The following is a 26,526-nucleotide window of genomic DNA, read 5'->3' as shown; positions in this document are numbered from 1 at the left end:
CATTAAAGCCCCTTTACAGCTTCTGATGCTTGTTCATTAGTGAGCGGCTAATTTGCCAAAGGAATTTTCATTACAGATGGGTAACCTAATAAGCCTGCCACCCTTATTTTAACTCAGTGCAGATACAAACCCACCTCCACTCTTCCTCGTCTTTGTTCATGTCATCAGTTTGCACGATTCGCAAACTTCATATTGATTCGTTTGTAGGTGCCACCCCGACAGTTTGATCAGTGATTTGATCATACCCACGGTGAAATTAAACCGATTGTGTCAAGAGAAACACTACATCAGTATGTCAGTCCACACATGTCAGAAAAGTAATTTAGCTTTGAACGACGGCCTCAGAGCCAAATCAGCAAAGAATCAACAGCAGTCAGCTCCAAATAATCATCACTGATAAATCGACACAGACAGTGGAACATTTCTGAGCAGCAGGGATTCAATCCAATTTTCAAAATCTTTTATTATGACAAATTGTGGCAGTTACCAGCCGGTCTCACCCTTTCTATCACTCTAATATGGGAACCTCCTGCAGGAACCAAGCTGTGCCAGTTCCACTTCAAGTCCTGGCAACACTGGGGTGTCTGGCAACCGGCACTTTCAGAAGGAACTGGCTGACAGGTCAGGGAAATCTCAGCCAACCGTTATCCGTGTTATGCCAGACGTGTTAGGAGGTATAATTGATTTGACGCACCTGTACAGAAAGTTTCCTCACACGGTGGGTGAACAGGCACACTGCAGCAATGTCCGGTTTCCCAAATGCAGTCTGTGCTATTGATTGCGCTCATGTTGCTATAAGGGCACTGAGAGACATTCAATTGGCTTTCATTAATCAAAGGCATTTTCCTTTGTGGAATGTCCAAATCATGTGTGATGCGAACATGTTACTGACGAATGTGGTGGCTCGGTGGGTCAACCTATGACTTACATTGAGACTGTTGGGCGCAGACTTGAGGGCAGAGCTGTGCGTGATGGCCGGCTTCTAGATACGAATGGTTCATGTAGAAAGTAAATAGCAGTTTCTCTCTACTGGAGTGTCTAACCCATTCCTTATCCCCTCAAGTGTTGGCTGCTCACCACTCTCCCCAACCACAGAGGGGAGGAAGCGTGCAGCCAGGCACGGGCTGTTGTGGAGCTCACCATCGGGCTTCTGAAGGGCAGATGGCGTTGCCTTGAGTAAAATTGTCAAACAAGCCTCAAAAGGTATGTCAAATTATGAGGGCGTGTTCTGCGCCTAAGGAATGTGGCGTTACACTGATGTCGTGTTGGCCCAAAGCCAGAGCTCTATCCCGGGGAACTGAGCCGAATGCTGCGGCCCTGCTCCGTGTTTCTTTTTTCATTTAACTCCTTTGCAACCTCGTTGATGGAGTCGATCGTGTCCCTTTGCATCTGTGAGGACACGGCCGCCGCTGAAGGGTTGAGAGGCACGAGGTGCACGCAGCTGCTGCGCAGCCCACCCCGCTGGAACGGGAAGTTTTATAAACGAGGCCCCTGGAAGGACAGGAGAAAGGTCTGAGCGTCTGGTGCACAGGTACAGAATAACGCTGACGGAGCCTGGGAAAGTGGAGATGTGGCTGAAGAGAGAGAGTAAAATAAAGATTGACCATTTCCTTTTTCAGACTGATGGTGAAACCTTTAGTTATTTATTAATTTCCCTGGAGGACAAAGTGTCTCCTAATGTTACTATGAGAGACATGGAGACATGTCTGCACATAAAATTACAAACAAAACCCTTCTGACTTTAAATGACCAGACAAATAGAAAACGAGTGAATAGTGGGGATAGGTTTCAGTCAGAGCAGAATGTGTGACAGAGAAGTAAAATAAACTCACAGAAGGTGAAGGTGTCAGACAGGAAACAACAAAGACTACTTGTGTTTTGGAAGCAGGGATCACGCGTAGAGGTTTGTAGAGTTTGCAAAGAGCAGGAGAGAAACACAAAACAGGACAAAAAGGGGCTGAAGTCTAAAAACTACATGTTAAACACAGAAAAACAATGTTTGAAAGACAAATAAAGCGACTCCTGTCTTCCCGTGAAACACAAAAATATACACATTGATACTGAGCCTAAACATAGAAACGTAAAATAATGTCATTCAAACACAGAGTGTGATCCGAGCCTCAGTATCAGGAGGAAAACTTCTTCAATCTGCCTATTTTCTGCTGAATAACTGTCTCCTCTTCTACTGCAGGTTAACAGATTCACCTGTACTCTACTGCCATCTACTGGAGAATAAAGCATGTTCCATGTTCCTTCTCCTCATGTGACCTGTTACCTCACTTCCTGCTTTGCTTTTGAAACTACATTAGAAAATGATCAGATTAAGTTAAAATTGATAGAAGTTGAAGAATCAGGAACTTTCTCCAGAAACACAGGATGAGAGAAAGGGAGTTTAAAGGATCAGTACACCGTTTTCTCACTAATGCCAAGTGGTGTCTAGCCATGCAGGTGGTTTACCTGCTCAGATGAGGCGTCTGTCTCTGAGGTTTCCCCATTAGAATCGAGGTAAATGGATTTTTTTCTGTGTATAAAACTTATATTTAAGATCTTTTCAGAAACAATGTGCTAGTAAAAATTAGGTCATGGGAAGAGACATAAGGAAGAAGTTGTATTTTGTATTTTTAACCTCTTAAACTTGACCAAACCTTCTGCTGGTTTCATCTTTGCAAACTAATATTCTTAAAACACAGAGAACTTTTATTTTAGTTTGAGAGGAGGTCATTGACTGTTTATAGTTTGCTCTTTTGCAAAGCACAGAGGTTGTGCTAGTACTTTTATCTAAACCGATCAGCCATGACATCATGACCACTGTAACGCTGATTGTCTCGTTATCATGGCTGCTGTCAGTGGGTGGGATCGATCAGGCAGCAGGTGAACATTGTGTCCTCATAGTTGATGTGGCAGGAAAGATGGGTAAAGTAACTCTGACAAGGGCCGGATTGTGAAGGCTGGACGACTGGGTCAGAGCATCTCCAAATCGGTCTGCAGGGGTCAGAAGTGGTGACAGGGTCATGGGCGGCCAAGGCTCATTGGAGTACAGAGTGAAGGCCGGACCATGGAGCAATGCAAGAAGGTGACCTGTTCTGATGAATCACGTAGTTGGCCGGGTGCATGTGCGTCTCTTAACACTGGGAACACATGGCAACAGGATGCACTATGCAAAGAAGGCAAGCTATCGGAAGCAGTGTGATGTTTTGGGCAATGTTCTTGGAAACCTTGGGTCCTGCCATTAATATGGATGTTACTTTGACACGTAGCAAACATCAGCATTGCTGCAGACCATGTTCACCCTTTCATGGAAGCAGTATTCCCTGATGGCAGGGGCCTCTTTTGAAAGGATAATGCACCCGGCCACAAAGCAAGAATGGTACATGAACGGTTTGAGGAATACGACGAGTTCAAGGTGTTGACTTGGCCTCTAAATTCCCTAGATCTCAAACCAATCAAGCATGTGTGGGATGTGCTGGACAAACAAGTCCGATCGATTACAGTCTTGGTGCCAGATACCACAGCACGCCTTCAGAGGTCTAGTGGAGTCTTTGCCTCGACGGGTCAGGGCTGTTTTGGCCGCAAAAGCGAGAACAACACAATATTAGGCAGGTGGTCATAATGTTATGGCTGATCAGTGTATTTAATTGATGTAATTATTATATTTTTGTATTTAAAGCAGCAGCACATGGACTTTGTAAGAGGCCGCAAGGAAAAACTTTTTCTATTTTTTTATTTTGAACACATTTTCAGATACAGCGGTTCTGCTTCGTATCAAAACACGTTTGACCAGTTTAAACAAAGAAATCGACAGGCTCAAGCCTGACACACTGATACAGGTGCAGACTGAGCAATAACATCTTTGCAGTATGATATTTCATTATCATAATAACATTTTATAATTTAAAGGAAAATTCAGTTTTATACAACTCAGACAGCAGACAGGTAGACAATTTCCTGGTTTGAATAACCCCCATCGTTGCTTTACCTGAACTTTATGCACACGTTTGATCGGCTCAAAGGTGAGATGAATCACTCTTGCTACTGTTTGCCTAGTTAGCATTATACTTACGTGTTCCTGTCCCATGTGAATATAATACATAAATTGACATGACAGTGTCAATGACAGGTAGGGCAGTAGAGTTTAACATATCTTTGGTGGTTCCATCAACATTGCCAAAATATAACAGCTTTCAGCAATGTCCACCTCCCCCCAAAATATCTCTCGCTACATGTTTTGCCAATCCTTGCTTTCAGTTATGACATCATCTATTTAGATGTGGACACCAGAAACGCATGAGCATAGTTTGCACTCGCTGTCGCACACAGGTCTGACATATATCCAGTAAAGGATATCGTATGACAGCCGCAATGCTGAACGTGTTGCTCCTGTCAGGTCGACAAACAGAATTTTCCTTTTAATTTGTTACCCTGTGAAGAAACATAAAATGTGGCATAGCTGTTAAAATCAAGACCCTGCCAACAAAAGTTAATCTAGCACCACACGCATATTTAAAACACAAAAAAATGCTCTCAGTAACTAAACTAAATCTAAAGGAGAGCAGTGCATATCAAAGCAGGTATTATACATTAAGATGCATATCAATCCACGGCTTCCATAGCAGTAAATACCTGTGGCCTGTACAGACTAAGTCTTAATAAAGTTACTTACAGAACGACGGCCGAAGTCAATAAAAGGTGGCACGGAGGGAGAGAAGTGTGTCATCAGCGTATGTGTTCACGTGACGGGTCGAGACAAAAAACAGCAAGCCAATAAACACACAAGATTCAAAACTCCAAAATAAAACTTATAAATTAGACTCTGCAGTGACATGCTGAACTTTCAAACTATACACAACAAACAAAGATAGAAACACATTAACATTATTGCTTGACATTTAGTTATGGCTAAAGTTACGTTCATCATTAAATAATCCAGATTTCTGTTTGGCTTTGGACCTAAAGAGCTGATGTTGTGGTGAGCTGGTGGTAAAACACACTAGTAATGATTGATTATTTCTAATTGGCTGACTGTTTGAATATGAAGTTGACATGGATGCAGTTGCTGATTCTCGGTGGCGGAACAACAAAGTGAGGCTGCGGATGATCGAAATAAAATCGCTCCCTCCCGGCAGTCTGTAGTCCAAACTTTAAAATGGTTGAAAAATGAGCACAGGTAAGAAAAGGTGTTCACATAAACACACATCACACACATACTGGCAGGTAGGCAGCAGTGCAACACAATATTTTCACCACACTTGACTCTGCATAGTGTCTTTATTGCTCTCAATACCGTTTTATTTATGCAATATTGCTTTCAGTAAGCTGGAATCCCAAACGTCTTCGTTTATCAGTTCAACGTAAACCTTTGTGTGGATACGAGCATTGAGCAGTTTAACCAAAGAGTGATATTTCTGTCTTGGATTTGAATGTTTGATCCACGGCTGAAAATAGTCCCCAATAAACGCACTATTTCCTCCTGTTTGTTTGATTCAAAACTACAGTGAGCAGCTGTTTTGGAAAATGATTGAACCTTTTTTAAAAAGTAAACTATATATTAGTTTTTTTGAAGAATAAAGAGAGAGACTGACTAACAGGCTGTTGGTTTGGCTCTGCACATGGGATTTGTTGGTAATAAGAAAACATGCAGACTAACACTAGACTCATACTTCAAGGTTCCAGGTTGTAGCCGCAGGTTATCAAAATTAATTAGGCTGACACTCAAAACTGTACCCGCCTTTCAGCCAACACATTTAGAGCTGGGGAAGGCAATTTATTTCAGCAGCATTTTAAAAAGAATATATTTGTTGAAATTTGCAGGCTGTTGCAGGACGGTAATTAGTAAGGCCAATCATTTCATTCAGATCAAATCAAGGGTGTCACTTTGTGGTGGGGACATAAGGGCTCAGATAAGGGGTGTGATGAAACACTTAACTCAGGAAACGTGACGATGCACAATCGCGAGAACAAGATGAAAAAATATTTTAACTAAGAAATATTCCATGCTAAAATACATGAGTGGGCATTCTCATCTAAAAGATTTTGAGCTTTAAACACTTAATTTCTTGCATTCTGGAGAAATTTCTTGAGCAATTCATCATGGAAATATCTTTATATAGATGGAAACAAAAATTCAGGTGGCAGGTGACAATTCAAAATATAATGCAGTAATTAGCAGCTTGTTTTTTTTTTTTTTTAGCTGAAAGTACTTTTTTTTTGGACAATGCACATTTGCTTCTTCTATGTTCACAATGTATTGCATGTTTTCTTATTGTGCAAATAAACCTTTCCCAAAGCATTTTTATTTGTTTGTTTGTTTTACATGATTGATGACCAGCTGTCCTTTTCAGACCATGTTGCTGCTGTCTGTCGGTCGTGCCGCTTTGCTCTATACAACATAAGGAAAATCAGGCTCTACCTCACTCAGTACGCCACCCAGCTTCTGGTACAGACCATGGTTATCTCTCGCCACGACTACTGCAATGCCCTCCTAGCAGGTCTTCCAGCTTGTGTGGTGAAACCCTTACAAATGGTTCAGAACGCAGCAGTGCGTCTGGTTGTTGATCAGCCCAAAAGGACTCATGTCACTTCATTACTCAGTGACCTCCACTGGCTCCCCGTGGCCTCCAGAATCAAATTCAAGTCACTAATGCTGCATACAGAGTGACTACTGGGTCTGAACCATCTACCTAAACTCCATAATACAAACTTACGTTCCTTCTCGGCCGCTATGCTCCTCCAATGAACGCCATCCCTTCACACAAAGCGACCTCAGTCCCAGCTATTCTCATCTGTGACACCACGATGGTGGAATGAGCTACCACACGCCATCAGAGCAGGGGCGTCCCTCTCTAACTTCAAGAAGCTCCTGAAATGACTCATCAACATTTCCTCTTGTAAGACCTCAAACTCCTAACCTCTAACGTACACTTCCTGTGCTCTTCCTCTTCTATCCCCTACAATGATCTTGTGTTGATTGCACTTTTTGTTAACTCTCACTTCCTTCCCTAGGTATTTACCCCATGGATGTGATGTGTGCCTTTAGTGCTTACTAGCATTTATTGCTGCTCTTACTAGTATGTATTGTCAGTTGTAGATCTTGTGCTGTATTTTATGCTCTGTTGATGCTTTTATGTTGTTCCTCAGATGTAAGTCGTTTTGGATAAAAGCGTCTCCCAAATGAGTAAATGTAATGTACTGAACATTTTAAACAACTTGTGCTTTCAAAAAAGTGATGGGGACAAAATCAGCCGTTCCAAACAGTGCTGGGGACATGTCCCCAGTGTCCCCAGTGTAAATGACACCTATGGAGCAAATGAAGTGACTGGCCATGCTTATTGCAGGTAGACCATCTACCTGTGGACACTGTGCATGAACATGTGTTTTAGAGGAATGGCTTTGGAGGGAGGCCTGAAGTGAGGGGGTGAGATTTAATTTTAGTTGGATACTTTTACCATCTAGCTGCCTGCTGGTTTCTCAAACCCCAGATTTGACTTAAAGTTTGAGTTTTTTGGTTTATCTTAAACGTGGTTACAAATTAGATTTACTGGGGATTTGAAAGGATTGAGACAGGATAAGGAGATTAGATAACACCATCAAACCGCAACGCTCACCTGCTGCAGACCTGAACTGCAGACAGGAGCAATAAAAGAACCTGCACTTCCCTGCCACGGCCACCAGACGGTGCTACAGGCTAGCTGCTGAATTAGATTGAATCAGCTTCCCTCTGCAGGCTCACTGCACAGAAACATCAGACAGGAGGAGGAGAAGGAATGTAATCATAGAGGATGAAACTACGTCTGTTATACACAGTACAACCTGCTGCCCAGTCAAGTTCTATCTGTGGTGAGTCTGAAGAAGTCCAAAACGCTAAACTGTTCAAAATCATCATTTTCAGAAGTTTCTGAATTTTTTTTTACAGTAAATATCACTTTTAGGTGGAAACTTCTTCAGGTGTTTCTGTTCCGTTTGGATCAGTGAGCTGGGCCACATCTGCATATTTACTTTACTTTATTTTTGTTCATGAGTGTTGAGGATCAGTTGCTCATCTTGTGTTTCCTGTTTTCGCATGACTCATGACTGAAACCACAGAGGAAAAAAACACATTTTCCCATTTCTGTTACCAGGTCAGTCTTCCTGAAAAATCAACTAAATAAAAAATAAAATCAACAAATCTTCAAATGAAACCTTTACAGACCCAGTGTACATGCTTAGTCACTAAGCACTGGGTCTATTTTCATAAAATCATGACAGCAGCCTTTACATTTCTGCTAATTAATAAATCAAGAAAACTGCCTGAGAAGAAACATAATTATGATGTTTGGTGTCTAGTTTAATTATTTGGGACGTTAACGTTTTGCATTAACCTGAGTGACGCATCAACAGACAAGAAAAGAGCCTGGAGCTCTGCTCAGACAGACCAGCTGACCTCATTTAAACCAAAGTACCTGAAACCTGATAAAAACCTGCTTCTTATCTTTACAGACCTCCGATCCACCAAGACAAACATTTAAAAGATAAAAATGGCAGCAGACCACCTTTCTAAACTGTGATGTACCCTCTACTGGCACCAACCTCACAAAACTTTACTTTCACTTCAAGAAGATAACTCAAAAGTAAAAAAAAACAAACAAATCTGTCAGATTGAATTGTGGGAAATGTGTGTGTGTACAATGATTTACAACAGGGCTTTTCAGAGTCTGGGACTGTGGGCCTCCCCTCAGACAAAGCTTAGTTTACTTGGTTAGTTTCAAGTCCTAGATGCCTAATGGTGCTTTCAGACCAAAAGCGAAGCGAGCGTTGGGGGCGGGGCGTTTACATACAAAGTCAATGCAAAGACGCAGAGAGCCGTGATTTCCTGTCGGGCGGTGCGGAGGGGGGGCTGCCGGCAAGGCGGAGGCCCTCGCGTGAGTTGAACATTTTCAATTCGAGCGAGAAAGTCGTATGACGCCGAGTTGCGATAGCCTATCAGCGTTCTGCAGTCCAGTTATTCCAGCTGTCGTTGTACTTTACTGTGAACAAGTTAGCATAGCATAGCCCTGCTCGATCCCAACTCCATTCAGAAAACAAACATTTTTAAATGTTGTTGTCCTGCTGACAGACCTGACAAAGCATCAATTCATATGTTTAACAAATCTGCATCATTTTGTAATTACTGTGGCATCAGTTTAATCCGTTTATTGCCATTTAATCACAGCAAAATGTTTACTTTGGGTTCATACAGCTGTAGAAATGGCCAGTTGTGTTTATTTGCGTTATGTGTGAACACTTGTCCGATGATAAAAACCCCGCTAGGAGACCGTTGTGAGGATTAAATTCGCGTTTGGTCTGAACGCAGCATCGGAGATCATGATTATGTTATTTAATGCCATAGACACTCAACAATTTAGCCAAGATAGCTGAATATTGCTGTCTGACATAACTTCAGACACCAAATACTGGAGATGAAAAAGGTCTCTCCTAAGACGTTTATTGTTTCTGACTCTGGGAAAGTGGGGAAGACATTAAATTCGCACATGAACACATTTAGGACATTCTTTGTGATCTCCTTTTAATAACTGAAGTTATATTTTGGAACGGTTTGGAGCCCCCCCCCCCCACACACACACTCGGGGCGTCCCGCCTCCCACTCTGAAAACCTGCACTTTATAAGATGTGTTTTTACGTGCTGTTGTGGTCATGACATGATACAGAATCAAAAGAGGGGATAAAAAGTTAAACAGATGAGACGTTCATGCATATATAACAAATTCACATCATTGCACATCAGCCCTATCAGAGCTAACCTTTGAGAAGCTTATTGCCCCACCCAGTTTTATAAAAACCTGCTCTGCTCTGAGTTTAAACGGCGCCACAAAAGTCTGGTTAGCGACTGAGCTACCTATATTCAATCTGCATGTTCTCACCACAGTAGCTAACCGGTAGCGGTCAGTATACGTCACCAAGCTTCCTGCTAAACCAAATCGAGTTTAGGACGTGGAAATAAATTTTTTCTGTGAGCGGACACTCGGGCGTGAGTTGAGAAGAGGAGACGTGTTGACAATCTGAATCCTGAAGGTGTCTTTTGATGTCAGAGGTGAATCTGATCCCAGATCCTGGATCCACAGCATGTGTATTAATGCAGGTGGAAGGAGACCACCTGAGTTCTCACTGCATCCAAACCCAGAGCCATGAGAGGAGGAGGAGCAGGAAGGGGAGGTGAAGAAAGAAGTTAAAATCTCTCCGTTCATGTGGCTGTCCAGGAGAAGCGGCCTCACAGTTTCTGTCTTTGGTGGTGCGGGTCATCGTCCCGTCCTCCTTCGCCGCGGAAGCCGGACTCGGTCCCTCGTTCACAGCTCGGCTCTGTGAAGCTCGTGGTCGGCGTTTAGTCACCGTCCGTCTGCAGAGTCAGTTCGAGGTCGGCACCAAACAGCTCCTTATAGAGAGGAGGGAAGTGCGTCCCAACGACGTCGGGGTAAACGGCTCTGAACGCCGACAGCTTCTCTGTGTGACGACTGCACAGGGAACGCAACGCCGCCACCTTACATCTCAGCTGAGGAGAGGAAACGAGTAGAGGAAGAGAGGAGACAGGAGAGGAGGAGAGGGAGAGGAGGAGAGAGAGGAGAGGAAACAAGACGAGAGTGGAAACACGTTAGGAAACAAGGAGAGGAGACAGGAGAGGAAATGAGGATACGAAACAAGGAGAGGAAATGAGAACAGAAAAGAAGAGAGGAGACAGGAGAGGAGGAGAGAGGAGAGGAAACAAGAGGAGAGTGGAAACACGAGGAGAGGAAACAAGGAGAGGAGACAGGAGAGGAGATGAGGAGAGGAAACAAGGAGAGGAGACAGGAGAGGAAATGAGAAGAGAAAAGAAGAGAGGAGAGGAAGCAATAGGAGAGTGGAAACAGGAGGGGAGAGAGGAGAGGAAACAAGGAGAGGAAACAGGAGAGGAGAGGAGGACACAGAGGAAGACAGAGTTATTACACACATCCACCAGTAAGAGAAAATGTTTTTACCGGTCAGCACCACAAGAGGTCAATGTGACGCCATGTTCTAACGTCTGAGTTTTATTTTTAACGTCCTCTGAAGTTATTTTTATCAGGCAAAAGGTTCCATTATCAGATTTATTATGTACACCAGATATGTCCTGCAGTAGCGTTGATATTTATAACAGAAACAAACAGAAACTTTGTCTCTTGTCCCAAACTCGTCACATAAAAACAGGCACACAAAACATTCCTAAAACAAGACCACTGTGATCCTACCAGAAGAGATCAGCAGAGATGAAGAACAGTCTTAAAATCAGAAGCTCTAAACTGAACATTAAACTCACATAACAGGAGTGACGGTTCTGCAGCTGGACTTGCACACAGATGTTTTACTTTTGGTTAAAATCTGCTTCATAAGGCAGACGGTTTGTAATTTAGGTTTGATAATCAGGGTTTAATACAGTTTAATCAGTAAAACCTCGAGTCTTAACTTCAGCGCTGTGTGTACCTTGTTCAGCAGCCCTTCCTCCCTCTGGTTCTTCTGCAGGACGTGTTGCAGAGCCAGCTGAGTCTTCTGCTGCAGCTTCTCCACCTGCAGCTTCTCCTGCAGCCACGACCGATCTGCGGCAAAAACAGCCTGTGAACTCAAATTCAATCTTTCAGGACGACGGAGCGAGACAGATGAGCGAAGAGACGTACCTGCGGAGAGCAGAACGAAGGCCGAGAACAGGGCGAGCTCGTCCTCCGTCAGATGCAGCGAACACATGCTCTTAGCAAAGTCGAACACGGATGTGATCAAGTCGTCACAACCTGGAAACACACAATGCGAAATAGTGATGAAACATATTCAGTGACTTTCAGGCCTCTCGCTCAGCAAAGATGGAAACAGGCTGCTATCAAACAGCATTAATACTCCTTAAATAAAATCAGGAGAGACAGACAGAGACTACTTTAGAAAGGATGAAAGCCGAAAGTTACCGTAGTCATTTCAACTTGGGTTAATTTTTCTGTAAAGTTAACTAAATGATTGAATTGTGGGGAATCTAACGGCGTGTAGCATGTCCACACTGACAACATTTATATTTGTATGTGTGATTTCAATCAATCACATTTTATTTAAAGTGCAAAATCACCAAAAGACATGGTCCCAATACACTTTACAAAATACACCGGAACAAAACAAAGGAGCGTGATACACAGCCAGAATAAAATCCACAAAATAAAATAATGAACAGGATTTAATAACTTCAAGTTTGCTCAATCCTGCCCCAACTAAAAGCTTCTTCAAACAGAAAAGTCTAACCTCAAAAGTGGTGATGTCTGATTCCAGAACCCAAATTGAGACATGGTTCCATTATTTAAAGAGGCTCTAGAACAACAACATCCAGAGAACCTCTAGAAAAATCAGACCAGGCTACTAATTGAGACCCGCGTTTATCTGTCAAATCCAGGCCGGTTAAAAAGGTACAGGCGTTGAATTAGGGCTCTGCTTTTAAATAAAGTTTTACGGTAATTCAACGTTTAATCATTTTAATGTGACTGTGCAGCCAAAGATCCAATATTTACCTTCTTCTTTAAAACAAGCCTGATGTTTCACCAGAGGCACATTCAGGGATAAAGTTTCGTCTCGTAAACAACAACTATTCAGGAAATTAAGTAGTGAAATACGGATTAAACGGGCTGATATCTGGCATTTTGAGATAAAGAGCGCGGGCCGATACCTGCACTCACGTCGAGGGTGGTGAAAATAAGTTTGGATCCCTAAATGTCCTCAGCTTTTACTATACATAGCATGTTCCTCCTAAATGACAGCAGGTCTAATCTAACAGAGTTAAATCTATATCTATCTATCTAGTTATACTATAGAGAATAAAGCCGCTGAATTACGTCTGACAAAGTGAACCCTGCTCTTCCTTAAACACCAGCTGTGTTCTGAAATCTACAGCAGTATGTTTCTGTTTCATTCATTAATAAAGCTTCCATCTGAAACAACACGTTACTGAAATAACATGTAGATTAGGTTGTTCTCTGCAGGAATTATGGGATTATACATGACTTTTCTTTCCTGCTCTCTAGATATCAACATCGGCCTTTGAAAGCTTATCTCTGCAATCTATAAAGCACATATAATGAGTTTAAAACAAATCATCACCTACTTTGACATTAAATTATTTTGAATATAAATTTAAGGACAGACACAAATAACATCTTAGTTTTGTGATGAGAGAGCTGGCAGGTGGAAGAAGTACTCATGTACTCATCATGTACTTCAGTAAAAGTAGTAACACCACAGTGCAACAATACTTTGTTACTAGTAAAAGTTCTGAAAAGTAAAAGAAATAGCTCTTATTAGGCCCATTTTATGATCAATAAAGTCAAATCTTAATCAATAATTTTACATCCTAGTTTTTTGGTGACTGTATTTTGTATTATTATTATTATTATTATTATCATCAAGTACAAGTCCACCTTAAAATGGTAGTTAAGAACAGTAGTTGAGTAAATGTCCTTGGTTATTTTCACTACTGCCAATTTCAGAAACTCCAGATGCTACAGAGCACCCAGGAGGTGGAATATTAGACGTTATATTGATGTGGAAATGTGTGCAAAAGGGAGAATATATATATCTCTTTACATATAGATTGATAAAGACCTTCTTTGTCTCTCTCGATAGATAGACACAGCTTGAGTAAGTATTGAAATCTCCCACTACTCTTGAACTAAGCCCACGGTGCGTCTGCGTGAAGGCAGGGGAGATGTTATTTGCTGTGATGCAGCACCTGCAGAGACAGGAGGTCAGTAATCATCTGTTAGAAAGTTCCCCCGCTCACCTAACGCCTCGAAGGCATCGGGACCTGCAAACTTCCCATCGAAGTAGACGGTGTTGTTCTGCGAGTCAAACACGCGACACATTCGGACGAAGACGACCTCCAGAGAGCCTGGCAGAGGAAACACGGAGAGACGGGTGATTCATGTGTAATCCCGTCTGACTTGTTGACAGTGAAAAGCACCAGATGTGAATGAAGCCGTTATGTTCCTGGCGTCCCCCCCTCACCAGCTTTTAGCAGCACGATCTGGTCATTTTGACAGAGATCCATGAAGCCGTCGATGCGTTTGGCGAACTCCACCACGTACTGTATGGCCTCGGTGACCTTTACGGCGCAGAGCTGCCACATCACCTCCCGCGGCTGCACAGGACCGACAGGGAAGAGATTAAAACTAAACACGTCTGAAGTTAACAGCACAATAACCAAGGAGCGGTACGCGGCTGGTTCAGTTCCAGTAAACGCACCTTGCTCTGGTAGATCTCCACCTCGTCCTGCAGGAAGTTCTGCCAGGTCATCTGCTGCAGCTCCTCCTTCAGGTACTGACACGTCTCCAGGTGGGACTTCGAGATGATCTGAGCCAGGTGATCTGCGACGAGACAGTGAGCAGGTGAACACGGCGAGATCGACCCATCAGGTCGGGGCTGTGACCATTAAAAGAAAGTCAACAACATGCTGAGTAAAAGTTGGTACCATAGGTGTCATTTACACCTTGGACCCACAACTTTTTTGAAGGCATAATTTGTTTAAAATGAAAATGCTTTGAGAAAGGTTTATTTGCACATTAGGAAAACATGCAATGTAAATATAGAAGAATCTATAGGATTCCTTCGGTGTTGATCGTTCAGAAGGTTTCTAGCAGCAGCCGAATTTCCAAACACGGACCCGGTCATTACAAGCTAGAAAACAAAACCACCAGTTTCATCCTACAGCGTGTCTCTAGTGGACACTGGCCGTCAGCGAGCCGATCGAGTGGGAACTATCTGCAATGCAAAACGGAGGAATATGAAATGTTTGTCACCATGACGACTTTCTAGAGTCGGAAAGTCGTCACAAAAAACCCTCTGTTAAGCGGCAATCACGAGGGTGGGAAAGAGTTAGTCAACAGGCCGCGTCCACACTGCTGCGTTCTCCAGAAAGGTGGTTTAAAATAGCAGGAGGTTGGAAGCTCATCTTCAGAGCTCATTAAAGGTGACCTTTTGCTACGTTTGCACCTCCCGTCCAGACTACAACGGCGAAAACGGAGAAGTTTTGAAACACAGTTTGTGTTTCAAAACTCCAGAGGGCGTTTTAGTGAAGACGGGCCAAAACAGAGGACTTTAGAAACGACGACGCAGCCGCTCACGCTCGGCTCTCTGATTGGGTCTTATAGCCTAAGTCATGCAAAGCAGAAACACGATGACATGGTATTTTTATTAAAATATTCTGTACCGTGCAAATAACATTAGGAATAATGGGACTTTGTTTGGATATCGGCATTATATATCCTGCTCTATAAAAATCAGCATCGGCCTTCGAAGAAACCCGTATTGGTCGACCACTAAAATAAAAAAAATCTATAAAGCACATATAATGAGTTTAGAACCAATCCTCACCTACTTTTACATTAAATTATTTTGAATATACATTTAAGGACAGACAAGTGTTTTGGCATCTAATCAGCCCTTAAACTCATGGATCTGGATCCTTTATTTTGGTCTGAACGCAGGCCTACAGCGTGCACAAACTCAAAGGTTTCATGTATTCGGGCCCCGGACTCCTACACAACACGTGTGGCACAGAAGAGAAACTCTGCCACATTTTTAAAATCCAACTGTGTCAACAAAATGTTTGTGAACGCAGCAGCTCAGGCAGGAAACAACCCTGAAACATACAGTAACTGTTGTTCTGTTCAGCGTCTCTGGGCTAATTGCTCCATATGAATATGAAATAACACGAGAGACCAAAAGAACAAGGTACAGAAACACCGTCGGCTGACACAGCTTCTGGGGCGGGGGGTGGAGGTGGAGGTGGAGGTGTTATGATAGATGCTTTTGTCAAAGAAAAAAAAAAAAAAAAAAACAGGAATAAAAACATCTCCAGGGAGAATGAAAATATGATTTCCCCCGTGAGTGGCCGGCCTCGTCCCACTTGGCCCTAATTAAGAGACGGCTAATTACCACGCAGAGACTTTAATGAGCTCTGAAGATGAGCTTCCAACCTATTTTAAACCACCTTTCTGTCTTTGTGCGGCCCACAGTGTCTCTTTTCTCTCTTTCTAACTCCTCTATGTGGCTGCTGCTTCTTCTACCGCTCTGCTTCACGTCTTTTAAGATATTTCCTCATCGCTCTCTCCCTCTGTTGGTTTTTCCCTCCAGCTCTTTACAGCCTTCTGCCGTACGGCGGAACGTTTTGTCATTTTCCTTTTTTTGGATCACCAGGTGTGGATGCAGACTTTAACTCCGACCCGTCGCCAGGGTTATTAAAGTGGTGGGCAGTAACTGAGTACATTTACTCAAGTACTGTACTTGAGTACAAATTAGAGGTATTTGAACTTTTCCTTTCATACCACTTTCTGCTCCACCTCTGAGGGAGATATTGGACTTTTTAATTCACTACATTCATCTGACGGCTTCAGTCACTTTACAAAGTCAGATTTTTAAACACAAAACACATGAGGAGTTTATAAAATGTAATGTTTTGTTATAAATTAATCCCCAACAGTTTATACAAGTACAGCTAGTACATGAGTTTTATCTGGCAACTGTTTCGATAGTTGTTCAAGACATTTTTCATGTCAAAACTTTTCCTTTTAATTTTTGGTGCGAGAGACCCGGGTTCAATCCCCCACTGTGAGACATCCACCATTGTGTCCCTGAGCGAGACACTTAACCCCTCGTTGCTCCAGAGGCGTGCGACCTCTGACATGTATAGCAGCTGTAAGTCACTTTAGATAAAAGCGTCAGATAAGTGAATGAATGTAATGTAAATTCTGAGGTTTGGACTGACAGCACAAGCATTGTGAAGAAGTCACTTCGGGCAACTGTGGCAATATTTCTCCCTATATAGAAGAAAATAAACCATAATAAAAACCATTAATTTCAGTCTCATATAAAACAGTTCAACCTCAACCAGCTACAACAGTAAAAGCTGATGATTAATAATAATAACAGTCACATGGGACATTTTTCATTCTGCACTGTACACTTTTACTTTGAATAATATTAAGACTTTACAGTCTCAGTTATTTTTTTGTAAAGCCTCGTTTTTATTTTTATTTCAGTTAATGAAAATGTTATTTTTATTAGTTTTCGTTAACAACCTTGCTTGTCACTGGGGCTAAACTGTTCGGAGGAGGCGTGTCCTCCTCCTTGGCCCCTCCTCCTCTACAACCACCTTTGCTTTCTCCTCCATCTCACCGAGTTCAGCCAGGGACGATGCGTTCCCGTCACTGAAGGAGCAGTACGGGAAGAAGCTGTTACTGGAGCCGTAGTCGCACAGCGGCTCCGGTTTGATGCCGTTAACATCCAGCCCGGACTGATCCGGGGATGGCTGGAAGTCCAGGTAGAACCCGCCACCTCCTCTTTCTCCTCCTCCAGAGTCTGCCTGTTTGTGGAAAGCAAGGTTGACACATATGAACTGTAAGTAATTCCATTTCAGGGTGTAGCTTTCACTCAAACACCTCTGACAGACCTTAGAGGAGACAGATCCTCCTTCAGGCGAGTGTTGTTCCACGTAGCCTCCCAGCTCATCCTGCAGCTCCGTGAGGCCCGTGGAAGAGAGGCCGTAGTGAGGGGACAGCGGCTCAGCCTCGCCCGGGTTCGGGCTGCCGAGGCTGGGGTGGGACAGGAGGGGAGGACCCTGCTGCTGCTGCTGCTGCTGCTGGAGGCGGTGTTTCTGCACCTCGGCGTACAAACTGTCCCGCTGCTTCTTGGACATGCGACCAAACTTTACAGCTGTGTTTGAGGTAGAGGAGAGGTTAGCAAGAACATGAATAATAATAACCTCACAGACAAAGACACTTGAGCACCGCTGGCGTGTCTGCAGGTTAACATCCTGCAAACTGCTGACCGCCAGATGTGTCTGCAGGTGAGAGTGCGCACGTGTTAAATGTATGCACCTGTGTGTGACTCACCGTCTCGGGACATGCCCACAGACAGACATTTCTGCAGACGGCAGTGCTGGCAGCGGTTGCGGCTCGTTCTGTCGATCACACAGTTTTTCTGGCGAGGACACGAGTAGGCGGCGTTACTCTGCTGACTCCGCCTGAAGAAACCCTGAAAGAGGAGGGAACTGTCTGAAAAGGGTTTTTGTTTTTAGATTCCAGTTGTGGCCTTCACTCATCTTTTCAGCACTTGTAAAAGATATTACAGCTGTTTTGTTTTTATTTGATTTGCCATTTTACTACCCAGAAACCCCTGTATCCACGGGCCGTACTGCCACATCTCCCATCAGCCCCTCTCTCTCTCTCTCTCGTATTTGTACACATCCGCTGCTCGTTGGCTGTGAAGCGAGCGTCCAGCTGCCAACAGCAGCTGCACACTCGGGCTTGTTCAGGGAACCTTTCTAAGCAGGAGTTCTTCTGTTGTGACTGATGGTCCAAACTGAACAAATGTTTCTTCTGCTTCTGTTAATGAGACTCAGGCTGTCGGGCCGCAGGCAGGCTGCGGTGGAGACAGAGAAACTGCCCAGGTGTGGGAGGATAACAGGGAAATAGATTTTTGTGTTTTTAAAACTTCCTTAAATCATCTGTAGTTAAGCAGCGATTGTGGTAAATATGGGCTGAACTATGAAATGTGACGGTCAAGCTAGATATTAGTTTTGCTACAAGCTGATTTTTGAAAGCTTACCCAGAAGACTTCTTTTGGTAGACCCTGACAGATAACTCATTTTGTCGTGTAGGTGTGAGGACCTGCTGTCTTGGGGTGTTGTGGCTGAAACTGAAGCTGTACAATGTTGAACAACAGCAACAACAGCAGTCTTAGTGGATCCTGGTGCGTCCACTGTCCTGATGCAGAGGACAACTTGTCTTTCCAGGTGTCACAATTGGTCCATTTGACAATGTGGAAATAACACAAACAAGAACCAGAAACAAACCAACAAAAAAACCCAATCTCATGACGTTCACTGCAGCCACTGAAGCCCAGTGCTGCTCAAATCTGCACAGAAACATCACGAACATTTGCATTTTAATCCTAATAACAAAGTTATCAAGGAGGTAAAAAGGACAGATTTAAGGACTGTTTTTGATTTTAAACTCTGAAGTCTTTCAGTCAGAGGCCGATTTCCTCTGAGAGGCTTCAAAGTGGTGGAACAAAAAAGAAATATAAATGACGGAGTCTCCATGAAAAGGGTTGAATCCCAATCTCCACACTCACAGACTTTGAGTAGCGTTCCCGGTGAGCGTTCAGGTGCATCAGGGTTTTGTTTCGCAGACTTTTTTAACCCTTTGTGCAGACTTTAAGTACATGCATCTCTGCAGACTTTGCCTGAGGGAATTCTCCACAGTTCATAGTGTGTTGTTGTGACAGTGCCCTCTCTATTAATGCAAAGAAGACTAAAGAGCTAGCGATCACGAGACACAACAGTGCTTGTCCATATTTTTCTCCTGTTTTGATTAACGATAAGCCTGTTGAGATAGTTGAGGAGTTTAAATACTTAGGAACCATTTTTGAAATTTTACAGCCAACACAGAGTACGTTTTTAAAAAAGCAATGCAGCGTCTATATCTGATCCAGAAATTGGACATAAGCAAGAATATCGAAAATGTGGAGGTGCTGGTACCGCGTACCGGTGCGTTCCGCCCCACTTCAAGCACTGTATGTACACTGTATGGACACTTGGGGGAAAAGGACAAAAACAGATTGTGCAGAATTACAAATTTGGCTGGGAAAGAGCAACGACATTTGGGATGTATGTATAAAACACAGGTGAAACAAAAAGCTAGACGAATTGCATCTGATCCTGTACACCCCTTGTTTAATGAATTTATTAAATTGCCCTCTGGAAGGTGCTATAGAGCAGCTGCAGCAACTAAGAACCTTTACAAAAAGTCTTTCATACCAAATGCAATTATCTCTCTAAATTCATAATGTCTCCACTCCGGAATCCAATCAGTTATGGTCTGTACTGTGTATGCCAAAAACAAATTTCCACATTTGTGGACAATAAAGACATTTGATTTGAAACACAGGGTTTCCAGGGGAAGTTGCCGTTTAAAAAAAGGTAAACAAACATGGAAGGAGCAACTACAAGAACAAAGATGAACGAAGAATTGTTTTGGCGTAGTCACGGTGAAGAAATAAGATATGTCCCATTTTACCATTTCTGCCCCTTTGCAGCCTCTCGCACTTGAGCACTTACCAGGTGACTTCAACCAAGTCTGTGAGGTCTTCAGGGTGGAGATTGGGAATGGACCTCTGTCTGAGAAAAGGCAGGAAGCTCATGCCGAACAGGAAGTGGGACAATATAGAGGAGAGGGCGGGGCTTACCTTACAGCCCTCACAGGTGATCACCCCGTAGTGGATCCCTGACGATTTATCTCCGCAGATCTTACAGGGAATGATTTCAATCTGAGCTGCAGACAGAGAGAATAAACTGTCAGGATCACACGCTCCAAACATCAAAACATCCGCCAGCAGAAACATGGACGCCATAACAATGGCAGCTTTATTCTCAGATTAGCTCTGTATCAGATGACACGAAGATGATAATGCTTGATTCTGTTCATTTAAAGAAGCTCCATTAATAAAAGAAACGTCAAACATACTACAACACAGCCGGCAATCCCTCCTCACACTGACACATCCATAAATGGTGGCGAATAAACTCACGGCTGCACAAACATGACAGACAAAGGGTGAGGTGGCGAGGGTTTGTTCGATATAAGTCATCACACTAACGAGTCAAAGTCGAAACAGGAGATGTCCTTGCTCTTGCAGCGGTGTCAGCGCACGTGTGTGGAGCCTTGCGCCAAAAAACACGGTGCTGCACAAATGCTGGTGCAGCAAATATGGCAGGAGCCGAGTCTGCAGGGCATAAGTCTTTACTGAAACGCTAACTCAAATATTCAGTCTGTAAAGGGCTGCACAAAATTCAGTATATAATCTATATAAGCACAACAGAGGATTTAAATTCAACAAGTCCTCCAAATGAATTAACAAAATATGTTTGTTCGTTCAGGTGTTTTCTGATCTGGTGTCTCATCGTTTGTTTTTTCAAAACTCTTACAAATCAATGTGGGAAAAAATACACAATTAGTTTCATGATGTGACCAGCAAACGCGCCTGAATAAATATAAATACACATTCAAGCTGAGATAAAAAAAGATTCAAATCCTGAACATAAATCCGAACTATTTTAAAACGTTAAACTAATTGTTCTGTTTTATATCGCCTATGCAGCACCTTATAACAACCCATATTTACATTTACTGTTAGGCTGCGACCTTTAGTTGCAGAAGAAGTCAGGTGATGTAGTATAAAGAGTAACAAAGTCCGTATAAGCAGGTGGTGGATAGATGTGAAAAACAAACACAGGACTTTCAAACAGGAGACAGAGGGTCGAGTCCCGTGTGATGCCAAGTAAACGTCAACTTTTTTAAAGTTAAATAACTTTATTAACTTACATAACGTACTCATTTTAATCTTAACCAAGTAGTTTTGTTGCCCTAACCAAACTGTGACCCTTTCACCACATGTTTAACGTCATGTGACTTGGTTAACGTCCTTTAGGTCCAGTACGCCTGTCGCTGAACTGGTACTTATATACTGAGCTTCTATCTTTAGCAGAGGAATGGGCTCATATACAGTCACAGGAAAAAGTATGTAAACCTTTTAGAATTACCTGAATTTCTGCATAAATTGGTCATAAAATGTGATCTGATTTTCATCTAAGTCACAATAGACAGACACCGTCTGCTTAAACTAACACCACACACCGTGTAAACATTCACAGTGCAGGGTGGAAAAAGCATGTGAACCCCTAGTCTAATAATAATAATAATAATAATCCTTATTTGTAGAGCACTTTTCAAAAACAAGTTACAAAGTGCTTTAACAAGTGTAAAGAATAATACAAAAAAAAGATAAGAGCATGAAAATTTAATATAAAATTAGTAAATTACAATAAAATAAAAGGGATAAAATAAAGTCAAATAAGATCGGGAAAAGCTCTCCTATAAAAGTATGTTTTAAGAAGGGACTTAAAAGAGTTCACTGACTCAGCCGACCTGATTTCCTCGGGCAGGCTGTTCCAGAGCCTCGGGGCCCTGACAGCAAACGCTCTGTCCCCTTTAGTTTTCAGTCGAGACTCTGGAACAGACAACAGACCTCTGCCCGAGGATCTCAAGGTACGTGCTGGTGCGTATGGGACTAAAAGGTCAGAAATATAACAAGGCGAGAGGCCATGAAGAGCTTTAAAAGTGATCAATAGAATTTTAAAGTCAATTCTAAAACATACTGGGAGCCAGTGTAATGAAGCTAAAATAGGAGTAATGTGGTCATATTTCTTTGTTCTGGTTAAAAGCCTGGCAGCTGAGTTCTGGACAGTCTGGAGTCGATCAATAGATTTTTGGGTTAAACAGGTGAAAAGGCTGTTGCAATAATCCAGGCGTGATGAGATGAAGGCGTGTAAAATGGTCTCGGTGTCCTTAAAAGTTAACATAGATCGAATTTTAGCTATATTTCTAAGTTGATAAAACATGATTGAACAAGCTTTGTGGTGTGCTGCTCGAAATTTAAATTACTATCAAACCAAACACCAAGGTTCTTTGCCACAGGCTTAATGTGATTTACTAGGGAACCAGCAGATGGCAGTATTTGATTTGCCATCTGCTGAGACCCGATGACCAGGATTTCTGTTTTGTCTGAGTTCAGCTGGAGGAAATTATTTGACATCCATTTTTTAACTTCACAAAGGCAGTTGTTAAGTGAACTCAGCATTCCAGGGTCTGTGGATCTGACGGGCAAGTATATTTGTGTGTCATCAGCATAAATATGAAAAGAAATGCCATGTTTATGGATAATATGTCCAAGGGGAAGCAGATACAAGGAAAACAAAATGGGTCCTAAGACCGACCCCTGAGGCACACCATATTTAACTGGACAGAATGAAGAGACATAGTTGTTTACAGACACGCAAAACTTCCTATTTGACAGGTAGGATGAAAACCATTCTAGAGCAGTACCAGAGATCCCCACCCAGTGCCTCAGTCTGTCTAACATGATGTTGTGATCAATGGTGTCAAAAGCAGCGCTAAGGTCCAGGAGTACAAGGACTGAGCACATGCCTTCATCAGCAGACATTAAAAGGTCATTGGTGACTTTAAGCAGGGCAGTCTCAGTGCTGTGGTACTTCCTAAAACCAGACTGAAACTTTTCAAATATTTTGTTATTTTCCAGTACAGTGAGCAGCTGTTTGGACACAATTCTTTCTAGAATCTTTGCAGTAAAAGGCAGTTTTGAAATTGGTCTAAAATTTGTGGGAGGGAGGGATCTAAACCAGGTTTCTTTAAAAGTGGGTTCACGCAAGCCGTTTTAAAATAATCAGGGACACAACCAGTAGATAGGGAGCTGTTGAAAACAGAGATCAAATGGGGCCCAACAGAATCTATTACTTTTAGTAAAAATTTTGTAGGTATTATATCAAGTGGGCTGGAGGACACTCTCATTTGTGATATTGTTTTTAAAAGCTCAGACAAGTCGATGGGATAAAACTGGTTAAAACTCTGTTGTTGCTGGTGAGGAACCTCTGAGTAAGAGGCCACGGGGGTAATAGAGGCTCTGATTGACACCACCTTATTGGTAAAATAAGATAAAAACAATTCACAGTCATCATTACTTCCAGCTGAGGCACAAGGAGGGGTTGGGTTTACCAGCTGATCCACAGTCTTAAACAGAAACCTGGGATTGTGTTTATGTGTAGTAATGAGTTCAGAAAAATAGTGTGTTCTCGCTTCCTTAACCATTTATTGTAGTTAATTAATAAATCCTTCAGACTGAGGTAATGGACTTGGAGACTGGATTTTTTCCATCTGCGCTCTGCTTTCCTGCATTCCCTTTTTAGGCTGCGAATGCTGTCATTTATCCAGGGTTGTTTACTAGCTTTAGACGTAGGCCTAACCTTTAGAGGAGCAGTAATATTTAGTGACGACAAGCAGATACGATTGAAGTGATCAACCAGATTGTTGGTGTTGGAATCAGACAGGTGTTGGCTTTGGCTCTGAAAGACTGCGCAAAACTTTGAAACACTTTGTTCATTAAAGATGCGACAACACACGGAGCTTGGTGAGGCGGCGTGAGTAACAGGCGAATCGCAGCTAAAAACAATACATCTGTGGTCAGATATGGTCATGTCCACTAATTCCACAGAGGAAATGCTGACACCCAGGGTAAAAACCAAGTCCAGTGTATGACCACGGTTATGTGTTTGCCCTTTGACATGTTGTTTGAAGTTAAAAGAAGTGGCCATATTTAAAAAGTCAGTTGCATTAACATTGTTGGGGTCATCAACATGAATATTAAAATCGCTACAAAGAACAATTCTGTCATAATTTAAAACCAGAGTAGATAAAAATTCAGGAAGTTCTGATAAAAATCCTCCAGGCGGTTTTGGGGGGCGATAAATTATAACAAATATGATAGGTTGCAGCCCTCCAACTTTAAGAGTGAGAACTTCAAAGGAGCTAAATTCATCACAGCGTACTTGATGACATTTAAAATTTTTCCTATACACGCTCACTAGCCCACCACCACGACCACTGACCCTCGGTTGACTAAAGCAAATCATATTGAGGCGGACACAGTTCAGCTAGCTGGCTATAGTCATTCATTTGCAACCAGGATTCAGTTAAAAACATAAAATCTAGATTTGCAGACAAGATAAAATCATTTAAGATAAAAGTCTTACTTGAAAGTGATCTCACATTGAAGAGAGCCATTTTAAATGAGTTTGTTCTGGGTGCTGGAGTTGGTGCAGTTGTCCTAATCCTTAAGAGATTACTATTATTTCTGTGTGGGATGTGCACATTTCGGTTTACTGGTCTATGCGTGATGATGACAGGAATAGAAGTCTGTGGAACAGCGCTGGGTGCAGACGGCTTTACATGCCAGCAGGTGGAGACAGTTGTTTGTGGCAGTGAGGCAGAGATCTGTTCTGTGAGTGGTGGTGTGTCCAGGTGTGCTGCATGAATGATGAGTCATTCACGTAAGTCATGTGTGGACCGCACCGCATGCTGTATGTGCGCAGCTAACATTTCTGAGCCCCGTTTGTTTGGGTGAAGTCCGTCTGTCTTAAAAAGAGACATTCTTTGCCAGAAAATATTAAAATTATCCACATAAAACACACGGTGAGCCCTGCAGGCGGACTGGAGCCAGTCGTGGAGGCCAAGGAGTCTACTGAAGCGGCCAGCACCGCGACCGACTGTGGGAATGGGACCAGAGATAAAAACGGACTTTCCGCACTGCTTTAAAAAGTTAAGAAGACGGTTAAAATCTAATTTTGTCAGCTCAGACTGCCGAAGAGCTGTGTCATTTGTTCCGACATGGACTATCACTCTTGTGATGGAGGACGGGAGCGACGGCGTCAGGTCCTGGAGTTTTTTTAAAATGTCAGCCGTGGTGGCACCGTGGAAGCAGCGAGTGGTAGCGTTAAAGAAACGGAGGTTTCTGGTTATGGAGTCACCAATTATTAGTGTGGTTGGGGAGAAAAGAGGACGAGGAGATGCTGGTTGTTGGGATCCAGAGCAGGACTGAGCAGAATCTGATGACTTCTCCAAAAGCTAACTGGAGTCAGGAGTCAGCCAACCTGGAGTCCAGTCAATAGCCACTTTCATCAAACACGGAAAGAATGTCCGCCATTATGCAGCATACGCCATCATACAGACCATAATATTGTGTCATAATACCACAACCGTGGGTGCTTTAACATAGTGATCCGGCTTTCCGGGTTAGACTGTGAAAAAAAAAAAGATAAAAAAGGCAACGTGTAATGTAAACAGCGTTGAAAAGTCACACCTGTTCCGGCTCTGTTACCACCAACATTCCCGGCTCAGAGGCGGATCAAATCTAACCCCCCTTTCCGGCCCCGTACCTTTCATACAGCGCAGCGGGCTGGCATATTGGCGCTATACACGCGGAAAATAACGTAGTGTTAAAACGCCCAATGAGACGAGATTGGAGGTGCCCTGGGTAAGAGCTGCTCTGCCCTATTAACAACACAAACCCATTTTAAAATTTGCAATTATTATGAAGCATTGCCTGATGTGAACAATGCCTCGAACAAAAGAGCTCTCAGAAGACCTAATAGATTGCATGAAGCTGGATCGGGTTGCAAAAGGATCTCTATCAGTCCACGGTTAGACAAACTGTCTATAAATACATAAAGTTCAGCACTGTTGCTACTCTCCTTACGAGTGGCCGTCCAGCAAAGATGACTGCACGAGCACAACACAGAATGCTCAGTGAGGCAAAGAAGAATCCAAGAGTGTCAGGCTAAAATCTGTGGAACATGCTAACATCTCTGTTGACGACTCTATTATACGTCAAAAACTAAACAAGAACGGAAATCATGGGAGGACACCGCGGAGGAAGCCACTGCTGTCCAAAAAAACCACACCGCTGCACGTCTGAAGTTTGCAATAGAGCACCTTGATGTTCCACAGCACAAGTGGCAAAATATTCTGTGGACAGATGAAACCAAAGTTCAGTTTTCTGGAAGGAACTCACAACCCTATGTGTGGAGGAAAAAAGACACATACTTCCAAATTG

General features: G+C 42.8%; 1 protein-coding gene across 4 annotated transcripts in view; it reads right to left on the bottom strand.

Annotated features, from left to right (window-relative positions):
* Positions 1-9,436: 9,436 nt before the first annotated feature.
* Positions 9,437-26,526, bottom strand: part of LOC119890352 (nuclear receptor ROR-alpha A-like) — a 53,819-nt gene continuing 36,729 nt past the window's right edge. For 2 of the 4 annotated variants that reach the window (XM_038701593.1, XM_038701594.1), the window contains 10 exons: positions 20,251-20,336; positions 17,895-18,036; positions 17,453-17,715; positions 17,179-17,365; positions 14,248-14,369; positions 14,011-14,143; positions 13,787-13,894; positions 11,655-11,765; positions 11,464-11,576; positions 9,437-10,519 (listed from right to left, as the gene is read on the bottom strand). In XM_038701593.1, coding sequence (XP_038557521.1) covers positions 10,352-10,519; positions 11,464-11,576; positions 11,655-11,765; positions 13,787-13,894; positions 14,011-14,143; positions 14,248-14,369; positions 17,179-17,365; positions 17,453-17,715; positions 17,895-18,036; positions 20,251-20,336 — 1,433 coding nt within the window. In that variant the 3' untranslated portion in view covers positions 9,437-10,351. Of the gene's footprint in view, positions 10,520-11,463; positions 11,577-11,654; positions 11,766-13,786; positions 13,895-14,010; positions 14,144-14,247; positions 14,370-17,178; positions 17,366-17,452; positions 17,716-17,894; positions 18,037-18,167; positions 20,117-20,250; positions 20,337-26,526 lie in introns of those variants that run through there. The other 2 variants (XM_038701595.1, XM_038701596.1) reach the window with 2 other exon arrangements.

Source organism: Micropterus salmoides, unplaced genomic scaffold (assembly GCF_014851395.1).
Source record: "Micropterus salmoides isolate LMB-PRFRI ecotype aquatic unplaced genomic scaffold, ASM1485139v1 Ms_hic_scaffold_6, whole genome shotgun sequence".
Classification (NCBI taxonomy): Eukaryota; Metazoa; Chordata; class Actinopteri; order Centrarchiformes; family Centrarchidae; genus Micropterus; species Micropterus salmoides.
Note: the sequence above shows the minus strand (reverse complement) of the source record. Positions and strands in the feature narration are given on the sequence as shown.